This window comes from Marmota marmota, unplaced genomic scaffold, assembly GCF_001458135.2.
Source record: "Marmota marmota marmota unplaced genomic scaffold, marMar, whole genome shotgun sequence".
Lineage (NCBI taxonomy): Eukaryota > Metazoa > Chordata > Mammalia > Rodentia > Sciuridae > Marmota > Marmota marmota.
Window position 1 is genome coordinate 78,530 of NW_026005674.1, and position 14,606 is coordinate 93,135.

The window sequence follows — 14,606 nt, forward strand, 5'->3', positions numbered from 1 at the left end:
GGAAGCAAGGTTGGTTCAACATAAGAAAATCAATAAATGTAATTTTTCACTTTTAAGGACTACCCGTATTAAGGACAAGAATCACATGATCACCTCAACAGATACAGAAAAGGCCTTGGATAAAATCTAACATCTATTCATATTAAAAATGCTGGAGAATCTAGGGATTGAAGGAACTTACTTCAATAATGTAAAGGCCATTTATGACACTCAAAGTTAATGTCATAATGCATAAAGAAAAACTGAAATTGTTTCCTTTAGATTCGGGAACAAGACAAACTATTCACTCTCACCGCTCCTACTCAATATATTCTTTGAAACACTAGCCAGTGTGACAGGCAAGAAAAGGAAATCAAAGGGATGCAAATAGGAAAATAAGAGGTCAAGATATCCTTGTGTACCTATGACATTATCCAGTTTCTAGAAGACACACAAAACTCCACAGAAGACTTCTAGAGCTGATAAATGAGTTAAAAAATGTAGCAGGATATAAGATTAACACCCATAAATCAATAGCTTTTCTATACTCCAACAGTGATTCAGCTGAGGAAGAAATCCGAAAAACCACCTCATTCCCAATAACTCAAAACCAAAACAGAAACAAAGCAAAACAAAAAGCTTGGGAATTAATCTAACCAAGGAGGGAAAAAGCCATATAACAAAATTTATATAACACTGAAGAAAGAAATTGAGGAAGACCTATAAAGATGGAAAGACATCCCATGTTCTTGAATAGGCAGGATTAATATTGTCAAAATGGCTATACTATCAAAAGCAATATACAGAGTCAATGAAATCCCCATCAAAATACCAATAACATTCTTCACAGAATTAGAAAAAAAACATTTTTGAATTTGTTTGGCAGAATAAGAAAACCAGATTAGCCAAAGCAATTTTTTTAAAAAATATTTATTTAGTTGTAGATGAATGCACAGCATCTTTATTTAATATGGTGCTGAGTATTGAACCCAGTGCCTCACACATGTGAGGAAAGCACTTTACCACTGAGCTACAGCCCCAGCCCCTAGCAAAAGCAATATTAAGGAAGAAAAGTGAAGCAGGAGGTATCATAATACCTGATCTGAAATTGTAGTAATGAAGACAGCATGGTATTAGAATTAATATAGACATGAAGACCAATAGAACAGAAGAGAAGACACCCAGACAAATCCACATACTTAAAAATCATCTGATACTTAATAAAAGTGCCAAAAATATATTTGGGAGAAAAGACAGCCTTTTAAACAAATGATGCTGGGAATACTGGATAACTATATGTAGAAAAATATAAACAGATCCCTGTCTCTCATCCTGTACTCAAATCAAAATGGATCAAAGATATAGGAATTAGACTAGAAACTTTGTAACTGCTATAAGAAAACAGGATCAAAATTCCATCATATTGGTGCTTACACCTACTTCCTCAACAAGACTCCAAAAATCAATAAAATGCTTCTGCCCAGGAAAAGAAATGATTAAGAGGGTGAAGAAAGAGCCTACAGAATAGGAGAAAATCATGGTCATTTACTCCTCTGATAGGGGATTAACATTCAGAAGATATAAAGAACTCAAAAAACCAAATAACCCAATCAACAAGTGGGCAAAATAATTAAATAGAAACTTCTCAAAAAAACAAAACAAAACAAAACACATATGGCCAACAAATATATACACACATACATATACATATATATAAAGTTCAACATTTCTAACAGGAAAATGCAAATCAAAAACTACTCTAGAAATTTCTTCTTACTCTAGTCAGAATGGCAAGGATGAAGAATACAAACTACAATATGCTGGTGAGGTTGTGAGGAGAAATGTACACTTGTCTACTGTTGATTGATCTGCAGGCTGCATGGGCTTTCTCTCATCCAGGGAGGAGGTGCACGGTACAAGGAGAGTATGGCTGTGGAGTAACTAATCAAGACCTCTGGAGACCAAGCAGGAAGCAGGTCTAATTTTATAGCACAGTTACCATGTACATATACTCAGGCAGTAGCTAGGAAGATTATAGGCAGCCACCAATACAATTTCTTGCTAACTGTCCTTGTCCTTGACCAAATGAGGAGTGGGCTATGGAGCAAGTGCAGGGACTGCAACACATGGCCTCACACCCAAGGCTGTGCCTATGGGGTGAGCGGCCTGATGTTCACGCGCTTAGCAGAGGGGAGTGGCCTGCCACTCAGAGGCCCTTAACATATGCCATGTATGCAGTACTCCATGCACTTGTTCCCATAGCAGACTAGTATAACTACTCTGGAAACAGTATGAAGATTCCTTAAAAAACTAGGGCTAGAACCACCCATGACCTATCTATCCCAGTCCTTGTTATTTTTCCAAAAGATCTAAAATCAGCATACTATAGCTATATAGCCACCTCCGTGTTTATAGTAGCACAATTCATAATAACTAAATTATGAAGTAAACCCAGGTGCCCATCAATAGATAAATGGAATAAGAAGTCATGACACACACACACACACACACAAAACACACACACAATGGAGTTGTACTAAGCAATAAAGAAGAATGAAGTTATGGCATTTGCCCTTAAATGCATGGAAAAGGAGAATATTGTGCTAAGTGAAATAAGCCACACTCAGAAACTAAAAGGTCAAATGTTTTCTCTCATGTGTAGAAACAAGAGTAAAATAAAGGAAAGAGGGATAGCAGGATAGAATATCATAAAAAGGAGAGAGAGAGACAGAGTGGAGGAATGGGAAAGGGGAGGCAACACAGTATGAATTTTTTAGAAAATCATGTTTAGTGTATATGAACTTAAATACTATGTATAATTATATGCTCTAATAAAAATTTGTAATAAATGAAAAAACTCAAAAGAAGTCATAGCAAGTTGGCCCAACAAGAAACATGTGTGCGTGTGTGTGTGCGTGTATATGTGCATGCGCTGGCGCTCCTAGGTGGGGAGGAATATTTTGTTACTGACATCTTTGTCATTGCATGGATATAAGACATAGTAGACTGACTACAGCTGGTTTTGTTATTGTTTTAAAATGCACTCCCTCATTGCCCACATCTGAGCAAACTTGCTCCCGTGGCCTTATCCTTAGTACTCCACTGGTACAAGTTGTGTTCTTACAATATTACTTTTAAAAATTTCCTGTATTTAAAAAAATAAAATCATGAGCAGATGGAGAACCACCAGAAACAGAGATCATTAATTTTAGAGAGACTTAGAAGCATGTGCAGCAGTAGCTGAAATTCATTCAGGGCACTGCTTGTAAACTACTGTAAATAATATAACCCAATTTTAACTCCCACTTAAACCATAAAAAAAACTTAAACTTTAAACAAATTATAAAACTACTTTTATTTGGAGTAACTATTTTGATTTTTAAAATATCTTACTTAAATATAATGTTTAAATTTAACTATTCTAAGAAGATACTTAAAATATTCTGCAGTTTTATTTGGCATTGAAATTTCTTATTCAATGTAGATAAAACCATGTGAAAATTTAGTCCAAAAGTGATTTGAATAAATATTTTATTTTAGCTCTATTTTATATTTTATAGACTTAATTAAATTGAAATGTTAAAGAAAGTTTGATGAAAATTTAGCATTTTAGAATTTCACTTGTATTAACAAATAGGTAAAGACATACAAATGCTACAGTGTAGTGTGGAAAAATTCTTTTGAATAGAAACATGAAGCCAGACAAATTGAAAGACTACCTCAGGTCTGTTTATTTTTAAAACACACAAAAATGGATATATATATATATATATATATATATATATATANGTCTATATGAGAATGTCTATATGAGTATATATATAAACTTTTTTATTTTTTAAAATTTTTTTGTGTGTGTGTGTGTGTGAAGATCACTCAAACTGAAAAAACTGGAATACTGAAAATCATAGATTTGCTGATTCATTGAAATCATTTATTTACTTCCTTTTTTGCAGTGCTAGAGGTGGAAGCCAGGGCTTCAAGCATGCTAGGCCATCACTCAACCACTGAGCCACAACCAGCTCTCATTGCAACATTCTCTTAGCACACACAGATTGTTCCAGATCTCTCAATAAAAAAGCCTGACTTGGAGTACTTTAGTGCAGCTGCCTAATCTGAGTATGGGGAGACAGATTATGAGTAAGAACTGAATATCAACTTGTAGCTGTTCAGTTGTTAAAGAGGAGATTTATCCTGGTGTAGGCCATTTTCTTTAAACATTTCAAAATAGATAATTCAGGAACAGCAACCTTAACATTGCTTTTCTGTGTACAACTGGTGAAACTGTAGCAATCTCTCAGTGTGCTCTTTTCTTTTGGCCTTGCTCATGTTGATGCTATCAGAGAATTATAATTAAAAAAAAATGAAGGCTATTGATGTTTTGGAAATGGTAAGTTTTTTTTTCCTAAATAAAGGTTGAAAAGGAAAGCTTCACACTGCTGGGAGGAAGTTCTGTGATGTTTGACAAGACATTTGACATTAATTAGTGAGGAAGGAAGCTCCCACATTCTTGTCACTCACTGCATTTTATACCAGCCTGCTCTGGAAATGCAGATGTTTCCCACAACACTGGAAGTCAATCAAAGGCTAGCATAAGCAGGGCTCTGTATTACTAAATTAAGAAAAAGATTTTGTCAAGAAATAAGGATAATAACATTAAGTGCCTATCTGTGATATAGTCTGGCTTTCAGAAGTTTAGTATTTCAATGAAAGTTTAGTATTTTAATAAACATACTCCAAAGTTTGGAAAACTTTGGAACAGAGATCTTTCAATAATTCAGGCTCATCTGACTGATATTTGTAACTATACATAGGAATACAAAATCTTTTATTTGCAAGTTTTAAAAAATTTCAAACTGTTTAGTTAAATTTTCTTTTTGACTGAAATGGCTATAAGCAATTCCTAATCAAGACTTTCAAATTACTATCTCTTATTTTCTTTTTTTGCTTTATTAAGGTAGAATTGACAAATAAAAGTTGTTTGTATTTATGGTATATAACATTATATTTTGAGACATAAATGTATACTTTGTGAGATGATTAAATGAAGTTAATATCTATCACTTCACATACTTTTGTGATTATACTATTTAATATCTACTCTCTTGGTAACTTTTACTTATACATTACATTTTTATTAACTATAGTCAATGTCTGTATAGTAGATCTCCAGAATTTATTCATCTTGCCTAACTGAAACTTTGTATCCTTGGACCAACATCTTCCCATTTCTGCCTATTTACCCTCAGGCCTTCGCAACTGCTATTCTACTACCTGCTTTTGTGAATTTTACTTTTTTAATGTTCACATAAATGAGATCATGTAGTATTTATCTGGTATATTTCACTTAGCATAATGATGTTGTCCCAAATGACAGGACTTTCTGATTTTAAAGGACTGAATAATATTTGTATATGTATAAATATATTATATACTATTTATATACACATGCGCAAGTGTACACACACATACACATACATACACACCAACCATATTTTATTTATCCATTGATGGATCCTTTGGTTGATTCTTGGCTACTGTGAGTAGTTGAAAATCCTGCAGTCACCATTATGGATGCTACTGAAAAATTAAAATCTTTCTTGATTAAATTAGAAGATGTTCTTTTATTTTCTGTGTCATGCAGTGTGCATCATTTGACTTCTTGATAATGAGCATCTTTTATCTTTATATCCAGAAAGAACTGCATTTCGTTAAAAAATGAGTATTTGGGCTGATCTTTGTAATTATGCTTGATGGAGACTAATGTAATCAAATGAATCAATACTTGTTCATTGCTTTACATGTTATTAAGTCAAGAACAGTCTTCTGAGGGAATTTTTTATTGTTTTTTGTTACATTTTTATTACTTTTTTAAAATTGTTCTTTTATTACTTCCCCAGAAGTCTTATCAGATTCACGAATTGATAACTGATGCAAGCTACTGAGGAAGGACTACAAACATCATTTCCATTTCATTATGCTAATATTAATGTGAAATTATCCATTTCTTTCCCCCTAAGAACAGCTGACCAACTGAAGGAGCAGGCAGCATATGGACAGTATGCTTTGTAGGAGAAGACTTTTTTTTTCATTTAAAATATGCCCAGATAACTCATACAAGGCAAATAAATAAATTTAATATTTTTTAAAGAGGCTACATGACAAAGAAAATGAATAAAGAAGATTTTATTCTGGATAGTCATCCAGCTTTGCTTTCTTCTGGTTACCTATGTGGCCCCATCACCGAGACTGCTTGCTTGCCTGGCAGATTCTTTGGATCCGGGACACCAACACCTTCAGAGATTCCTTGACATCCTTGTGACAGAGTGTATAGATGAGAAGATTAAGAAGTGGGATGATGACTGAGTAGAAAATAGCCACAATCTTATTGATGTTTGACTCATATTTTACTGCCGGGCGGACATACATGAAGATGAGGATACCAAAGTAGATGGTTACTACGGAGAGCTGGGCTGTGTAGGTAGAGAAGGCTTTGCGTTGGGCTGCAGCTAAGGCCATAGCTAATATTGTGGCCAGGATTTGGGCATAGGAAGCCATGGTAAAGGCTAGGGCTCCTAGGATACTGGCAGTGCTAAAAGCATAGCCTACTGCTTGAATGACATATGTGTCTATGCAGGAAAGGTGGAAAATGTGATCTGCATCACAGAAGTGGTTGATCTGGTTTGGTGTGCAAAAAGAGATTTGTGCAAGGAGAAAGGAGTGGAACATGGGACAGAGGAAACCCACAAACCAGCAGATCCCAGCCAGGGTTGCACACGTTTGGGGACTGAACAACAGTGGGTAGTGGAGTGGGTGAAAAATGGCAGCATAGCGGTCAAAGGCCATGGTGGTGAGGATGAAGAGCTCAGTGGCATCCAAGGAGAAAAAGAAGTAATACTGAGTGATGCAGCTGGGAACTGAGATGACCCCTTGGGCACTTAGAAAGTTGGCCAGCATCTTGGGCAGAGTGACTATGGTATACCAGAGCTCTACTAAGGAGAGGTTGCAGATGAAGAAGTACATGGGAGTGTGGAAGCGCCCATCCAGGGCCACAAGGAACACAATGAGTGCATTACCTACTAAGGACAAGAGGTAGACCAGGAGGAAGAGGGAGAAGAAGAGCACCTGGAGATGTGGGGAGTTGGAAAATCTCAGGAAAACAAATTCAGTCACCAATGTGCGGTTGACTTTCTCCATTTAGCCAGTTGAGTCAACTGGACAAGGAAAGGGGAGGGGAGTGTTTGAAGATCTTAGATGTCCTGGGTTATGTGGTTATCTAGTTATCTCTGGTCAACCACTATGGATGCTCAGTCTCTCAATATTCCCTTCTGTTTACTCCTTGGCTACCTACAACTTTCTAAACAGTCACAAGTACCATATTTCTTAAAAAGTAGAATACTGAATATTCAAAGCCATCTCTCTCCCCTAATTGAAATAGATATGCCACATTTCCCAGGAGTACCCATAATTCCCAGAAATTAGAGGAGAAGGCTCTGAATCTATGGATCTTTCTAGACTGAGCATGTGACATGCCTTACTTCCACATATAGATTAAATCATATGTTGATATGTTGATGCCAACTTCTTTGGCATAAAATCCCCAGCAATTTATGAATTATCCTGAAATCTCTACATATTGATTACTGTATACCCTTGTGCCCTCTCTGACCCTAAGATTCTTTCACCATCAAGATTGTAGAGGATGTGGAATCTTCCTGTTCTGTTATTCTCCTGTTCTGTCAATGGCCATTGGATCTCTTGAGGTAAAGATGGAGAGTGTGTCTGCCCTTTGTACAGGTTTCAATATGGATGGAATAGAGGCCTTTCAGAGAGACTTCTGGATTTGTATCTCTCAGGCAGAATAGGAAGGATCTTGCTTAGTTAAAGGTAAGAAGAGGAACATGTTTCAAGAGGAGAGGGTAAATTCAGGCTGGAATTCTCAGGTGGGAATTTGGGGATGGATTAGGGTCTTTAAAGGGAAAACAACTATTACTGATGTGAGAGCAAACTCAAAGAGACCAGAAATGCAAACTCAGAGGAAACAGGTTTTCTGGGTTAACATTAACATTGGGAAGGATGGAGATAATAGTGTTGACACTATAAAGTAGGAGTTTTACCCAGATTTCCAATTCTTGATTTTCTTTCTTTGAAGTGCCTCTAAAAATGGAAACACCAAAAGTATTCATCATTAGGAGTTAGGCTTATATGCTACACATCAAAAATCATGGGTAATTGTTCTGACACAATGTAAAGAGAAAAAGTGATACAATGCAAAACCCAATATCTGGTATATATTCTCAAGGTGTCAGATTATTGTAAGATTACCAGTCACTTTAAATGTAGGTTTCTGTATCCAAATATCTTATAATAAAGACATTTTTATATCATCAGAGACTATTTTAATTAAACTATTTATTTTGATGTCAGAGATTTGTTAACAGAGAAAAGACTAGAGATATTGTTAAGTGTTAAAAAAAAAGTATCACCTGAAATTTTCATATTCAGTGACTGGCAATGTTTATATTTGGAGTGTTTATTTACAGGCTACTTAATTTGAATGCATGCATTTAAACATGCTTATATCCACACAGAAATGCACACTTGAAACCATAAAAAGACATTACCTTAATTGCTCATTTTCTTTCAATTCTCCTTTCACAAATTTGGTGAGGGTTTCAGCCAGTTTCCCTTGTTTAGTAGTCCTTTGTAGACCCTGCAAATATGGTCTCACCCTGTATGTCCATAAAAATGTAATTTTAGGTTTACTAGTGGGATTTTTTTCTCGTTTTCCCAAAGCTCATTCTAAATTCACATTTCCTGAGCAATCTGCCCGCTCCTGGCATTGGTTGCTAAGTGATATGTTAGTAGAAACAAAACTCCAGACCCCAGCCTCCACCTTCTCCAGACCCCAAGTGTTAAAGAGGGAGTTGAGAGGAGAGAAGTTGGTTATGCTTATGAGGAAGGCAAGGTTTGTGAAGACAGGCTGTCCCTTCTTCTGCCCTTCCAAAGGGGTACGAGAATTAATTTTCAATTTTTCTTTCCAGCCAGAGAAAAGGGGAGTCTGTGGAGAGAGGAGGCTTGATTTCTGGTTTCTTACCTGGATTCAGCCACTGGGCTTGCTTACCAGCAGTATCTAACAAGAAAGGAGCCATATGGGAGATGATGTCATGGGACCTTAAGGCAGAGAAGAAAGAGACAGGCCCTGATTCCTTGAATTACTGCTTTTTCAGGGTCTGAAAGGTTATAGAAGATGAATTCTATCTACGGGGATAGGCCAAAATTAGGGTCAGGAAGGGTAGATGAGTTCAGGGCTGTGCTAGATTTTAGATCAAAGAGTACAAGCATTAGGAATTTGGTATGAGGCCTGTAGCTGAGACTTAATTGGAAGATGAAGATGAGTAGGTGGCCAAGACTATGGGAGCTGGTTACCACTGTCTAAGTGAATCATTCCAAGAGCTAAAGCAGAAGCTGACATCAGCAGAGAAGAGATGCAGCTTTACCAATACTTTGTTCCTGTCCCCCCTCACTCCCAGCACCAGGCGGGTGTGGGGAGCTGGTAGGAGAGGTCAATTCTCTCCTATGTACTCAAGCTGCTAGTGCTGGCTGTTGACTGGTGTTATTGAAAAAAAAAAGGAAATTTAAAGTAAAAATTGTGATCGAAACTTAAAAATAAACAGGTCTTTGTGTGCAAAACTATACGTTAACAAAAAGAGGAAAAGGACAGCTTTATTAACAGTTTTAATACTTTTAAACTAAAGGTGACTCACAAATGAGGGAATCTGACTGAGGATCATTAAGAAAATCAGCTATCCAATAGATAGAGAGGGAACAAGCAGAGTGTAGCTTATGCCAGTTATTACAAACATAAAACTGTTTCAAATTTACAACCCATACCTTGAGATGCCTTAGTAAAAAAAAAAAATCTACATATTTTTACACACACACACACGCACACACACACACACTGATGCACATTTAACATTCAGCAAACATAATTGTCAAAGGCAGCTTTTCTTGTTCTTCATAGAACCAACAGGATCCTTCCAGCCTCAGTCCCTTTGGTTTGTAAAATAGCAACCATCTTTCTTGATTTATTTAAGAAGACTTAACCAGCTGTCCTAATGCAATGACCTTTATATTCTGGTGTTTACAGAGGGCTATGGAGTTTGTTAGATTGGCAATTGGACCTACAAGTTCTAAGCCAAACACTTCATCTATATTGAGTGGCCTGAAGCCCAGAGAGGAAATAAGTAGGTGGCTTTTTGAGTCATAAAAGTGGTGTGTACTAATGTGAGAACTGGAGCCCTCTGTTCTTCTGGTCCCCAGGTTTATCTGTTGGCTTGTATTTTTAATCATATCTTTAATTCTCACGTGAATGATTTTGTCTTTCCTATGGGACTGGGAAATTTTCTCAGCATCCATGTCTCACAAGACCCTTATTTTTTCAGGGACAGGTTCTCAGCATGCTGCCAGACTCAGGATGGGAGGAATAGATTTGTGCCTGACACTTTTACTTTTTTCCCCATTTATATTTTTTCCCTTCCATATATTTTTTCTCCTTTTTAATGATACTGCTGGCCAGTGATTGGTACAGACATAGAATGGGTGAGGTCAGGTGGTTTTACAGGGAACAACCCAAAATTCACCTTTAACCATTGAGTTAACTCACATAGAGAATTCTGTGGATGGCAAAAAAAATGTGAAAATTTACATTGTTCATTTCTCTCCCACCAAACTGTGGCTTAATCTTTACCTTATATTGCTCAACAGTGGTTGCTTTCATGTGTATCTCTTCTAATCTGACTTTCTTCACAGTTTTGCAAAGAAAAGTGACATAATCAATTGTTTTCTCAGAGATATCTTAAAGTTAATTTTTAATAAAATTATATATTTACCTGGTTTAAAAATTAAATAGTAAATGAAAGTACAAAATAAAAAGTAATCTATTTTATACTTCTGAAGAAGTTTCAGAGGGAAACTAGAATGAGAGAAAAAGTGAATTCTCTAACGTGAGAGAGTTGAAAGTGCAGTTCCTTAATTACTAGCTCAGATTCTAGGCATGAATATTACAGTGCAAGTGATGATAAGTACAACTTCCTGTTGGAGAATGGATAGGGTGGGGCACAAGGAGTTTCTGAGTATAATTTAGCCCTCTCCCTCACCTCAGCAACTGATGGAGGATTTTTTCTTTCTCATTAATCACCTCACATTTTTTCTAGATAGGGGAAGAAGTACTCCAAACTCCTCTTCAGTTCAATGAAGCTCCAAATATCCTTTGAAAGCATCCTATGCTGACTTTTCTGGGCTTCAGTTGGCTCTCTCTCTCCCTCCCTCCCTTCTAAAATAGGGATAGCTCAAAATAGTTCTGAGCTATTGGAGAGACTATCTGGCTCACCTTCATTAATTACACTCCATCTTTATGTTTCTAATCTGTTTTGAATGATCAAGGACAGGCTTTAGGCAGAGGTCAGGAATGGAGAGGTTAATACTCACCAATGATGAGAATGAGCCCAGAATGATGCTCAGCTGGTTTAAAAAGAAAGGGCACAGTTTTTGCCATAAAAAAACAGTGAGAAAGATCAACTGAGGAAGAAAGTTTGGAGAGAAGTTCCAAGTGCCCCTCTTTTGGAACTATATTCAGCCTAGATGTTGGGGGCTCCTTGAGGATGTGAATCTTCAGAAAATTCTTCCAGTTTATTTCTCATTTATCAAGCCTTCAAGCTCTGGGATGGTTGCCTGGGTGTGGATTGTTATTGGTGTGAGATTCTTCTTGGGGGAATGTCCCTCCCAAGACCCAGGCACACAGAGGTGGCACACAGAGATGATTGTCAGAAACTTGGCAGACAAACACCTTCCTCAGGGACAAAGAGCCCTGTCAGGGCAGGCTGCTCTCTGGAGAGGGACCACGTCTACCTGTCCTTGTGGGGAGCAGGCTTATTGGGCCAAGTTCTTCTCTCCTGCTTTATGAAATGTCAGCACTGAGACTACAGGTTCTTGAATTCCGTAAGATGTTTTGCTCTTCAACCACATCCACTGAACAAGCCCACCCCACACAGGGTCCTGTAGTTTCAGGATCTTCTGCTACAATCACTAATGACGTTTATTAATGGGAAGTGCATCTGATACTTCTTTTGGTGTTGAAAACAAATATTTTCTCTTAGGCATTAGGCAAAACATTCCTTTGTGGGAATAAAGACAATCAGGAAGGCATGGAAAAATCAGCAGTCATTTCCCTGAGCCCCTGAAGGAAGAAATCCTTCCTGCAGATCTGTGATAGGAACAGAAGACCCCCCACCAAGTCTGAAGAAGGATCATTACAGTAAATGTTATATTATTTACTCTAAGATAATACTTCTTCTTTTTTTCTTCTTCCAATTTTGGAACCTAAACTTTAATCAATTTCCTCAGGATATGTTTGAGTGGTGACCATTTTTTGATGGTGATACATGTTTTTCTATGTTTTATAAAATAAAGGGCCATAATGGCCCAGCAGGATTCCAGTTTGTTAGCATTTCATATTTATAAGTCATGTTATAGAATTCTTCACTTACCCTACATTACTTAAAACTATCTCTCTGCTGTCATGTATAACAAATTAGAGTAAATAAACAAAATAAAAAAAAAAACAAATAGGAAGGGATCCTCTGAAGAATTAAATGATGGTGTTCTTTATAGAGATTGCATCAAGCTTAAAACCAGGAATGTTATTTTTGGTGGGATTTTCAGAGCATAATTGGCAAATAGCATTTTTATTTATTTGGTAATCTCAGATGAACTTTTACAAGAGTTTTTTCTAATACAATATTCTTTGTCAGAAGAGTTGACTTACTAAAATAATTTGGTATCTTATATCATTTTTAATTGCTATCCTATAGTTTTGAGAAAAAAATACCACCATATGAAAAACTACAATACTATAATCCTAATATTTTTGTTGTAGTTCCCAGAAAACAAAGTATAAAGTCAATCGTGTAGCCAAATTTAATATTTTATACCTTATTAACAGAAAAAAATTTCCATCAATATACTATGACACATGATCAATAAAGACACGTATGAAACAAATGGGATGTAATAAAATGTCTTTGTGATATTGAATACATACATATGCTCATGCATAATTTTCTGGTCTGAGTGTATAGGCTAAACAATTGTCCTTATTTTCAAATTCAATAAAACTAGATAAAGCACGAAAAAAAAAAAAAAGGACATAAACAGACATTCAAAAAGCAATGAAGTAGGGCTGGGGTCATAGCTTAGTGGTAGAGCACTTGCCTAGCCTGTGTGAAGCACAGGGTTTGATTCTCAGCACCACATATAAATAAATAAAGGTCCATTGACAACTGAAAAAATATTTTTTTAAAAAAGCAATGAAGTGAGTACCATGTATTTAAAAACTTAAGGGACTCCTTATTTAAAATATTTAAATAGTTAAGGACTAAGCCAAGCTGGAAAATAATATTGGAGGGGATATTTCTGTTGTAAATTTTAATGTTGAATCTTCATGAGCTCTACTAGTTCTCATTAAATTTCTTTGTTCCACTAAGTATTTTGTCCAAATTTGATAACCTGTCTTAACAAAATTCTATGAGAGTTATCTGATAATTCTTTCATATGCTTATAATTGAGGGCAACATATAAGCTAATTTTATACATTCCTCATTCACTTCATTTCTGCCTAGACCCTTATAAAGTTAATTGATTAAAATTACTATTACTGGCATATCACAATAGTTTCAATGTCAAAGCAATAGACTTCAATTTCCATGATTGGTAACATCTTATTTACTTTTTCCAATCCATACCACCCAAAGTTATTAATATTTTGACCTCTATTGACATAACAGTTATATGCATGTTTTAGAAACATATGCTACTTGATATCAATAAATGGATTTTCGTTTTAAAAAATTGGTTCTTTTTCTTATATATGAGAGTAGAATACATTTTGACATAATTACATAAGCATGGAATGTCTAAGATAATACTTTTAATGTACTATTTAGGAGGCTGTTTTAAAGCCAACCCTTTTTGAAACTGGAAGTACACAAAAGCTCATCTGATGCATGCTCTTTCTCCTCTCCCCTATTCTGTGTTTCTTTTTTTCTTATTGCATCCTAGGATATAGCAGAGAGCTATAAATAAAGCAGAGAGCTGTGATCCTGGCCAGAGATCAAATTCTAGCTGTATGACTGACCCTTTCTGTAAGGTTGTACAGTTCACTTTACTCTCCTGAGTTTTCTTTAAAGTGAAAATAGAACTTATTATTTGCTGCAGTTATGCTTTATACAGTACCCTTGAACATGGACATAGCCAGTATCGAATCCTGCCTTGATATAGTGAAAATGCAGGGTTATATTCCTGTGGGCCTATGGTCACATTTTCATCAACTGATTAATAAATAGCCATGTTTGTTTTTCTGCTTAAAGACACCTTATTTAATAAATATTGTTGACTAACATTGAACTCATGACTCAAGTCTCTCTAACAACCTACAGAATGGGAGAAGATTTCTGCCACTTGCTCCCAGAAAGGGTATATCCAGAATATATATAGAATATGTCAGTATTCTCTCTTTCCATATATATATATATATATATATATATATATATATATATATATATATA

The 14,606-nt window shown here is 35.9% G+C and overlaps 1 protein-coding gene across 1 annotated transcript; it reads right to left on the reverse strand.

Moving 5' to 3' along the window:
- Positions 1-6,219: 6,219 nt before the first annotated feature.
- LOC107160804 (olfactory receptor 6N2-like) lies at positions 6,220-7,176 on the reverse strand. Its single transcript, XM_015507422.1, has one exon. The coding sequence runs from the start codon at positions 7,174-7,176 to the stop codon at positions 6,220-6,222; it is 957 nt and encodes a 318-aa protein (XP_015362908.1).
- Between the last annotated feature and the right edge of the window lie 7,430 nt (positions 7,177-14,606).

Bases quoted from the DNA above. Each gene is read 5' to 3' on its own strand.
- LOC107160804 (XM_015507422.1), bottom strand. From the start codon at position 7,176: ATGGAGAAAGTCAACCGCACATTGGTGACTGAATTTGTTTTCCTGAGA.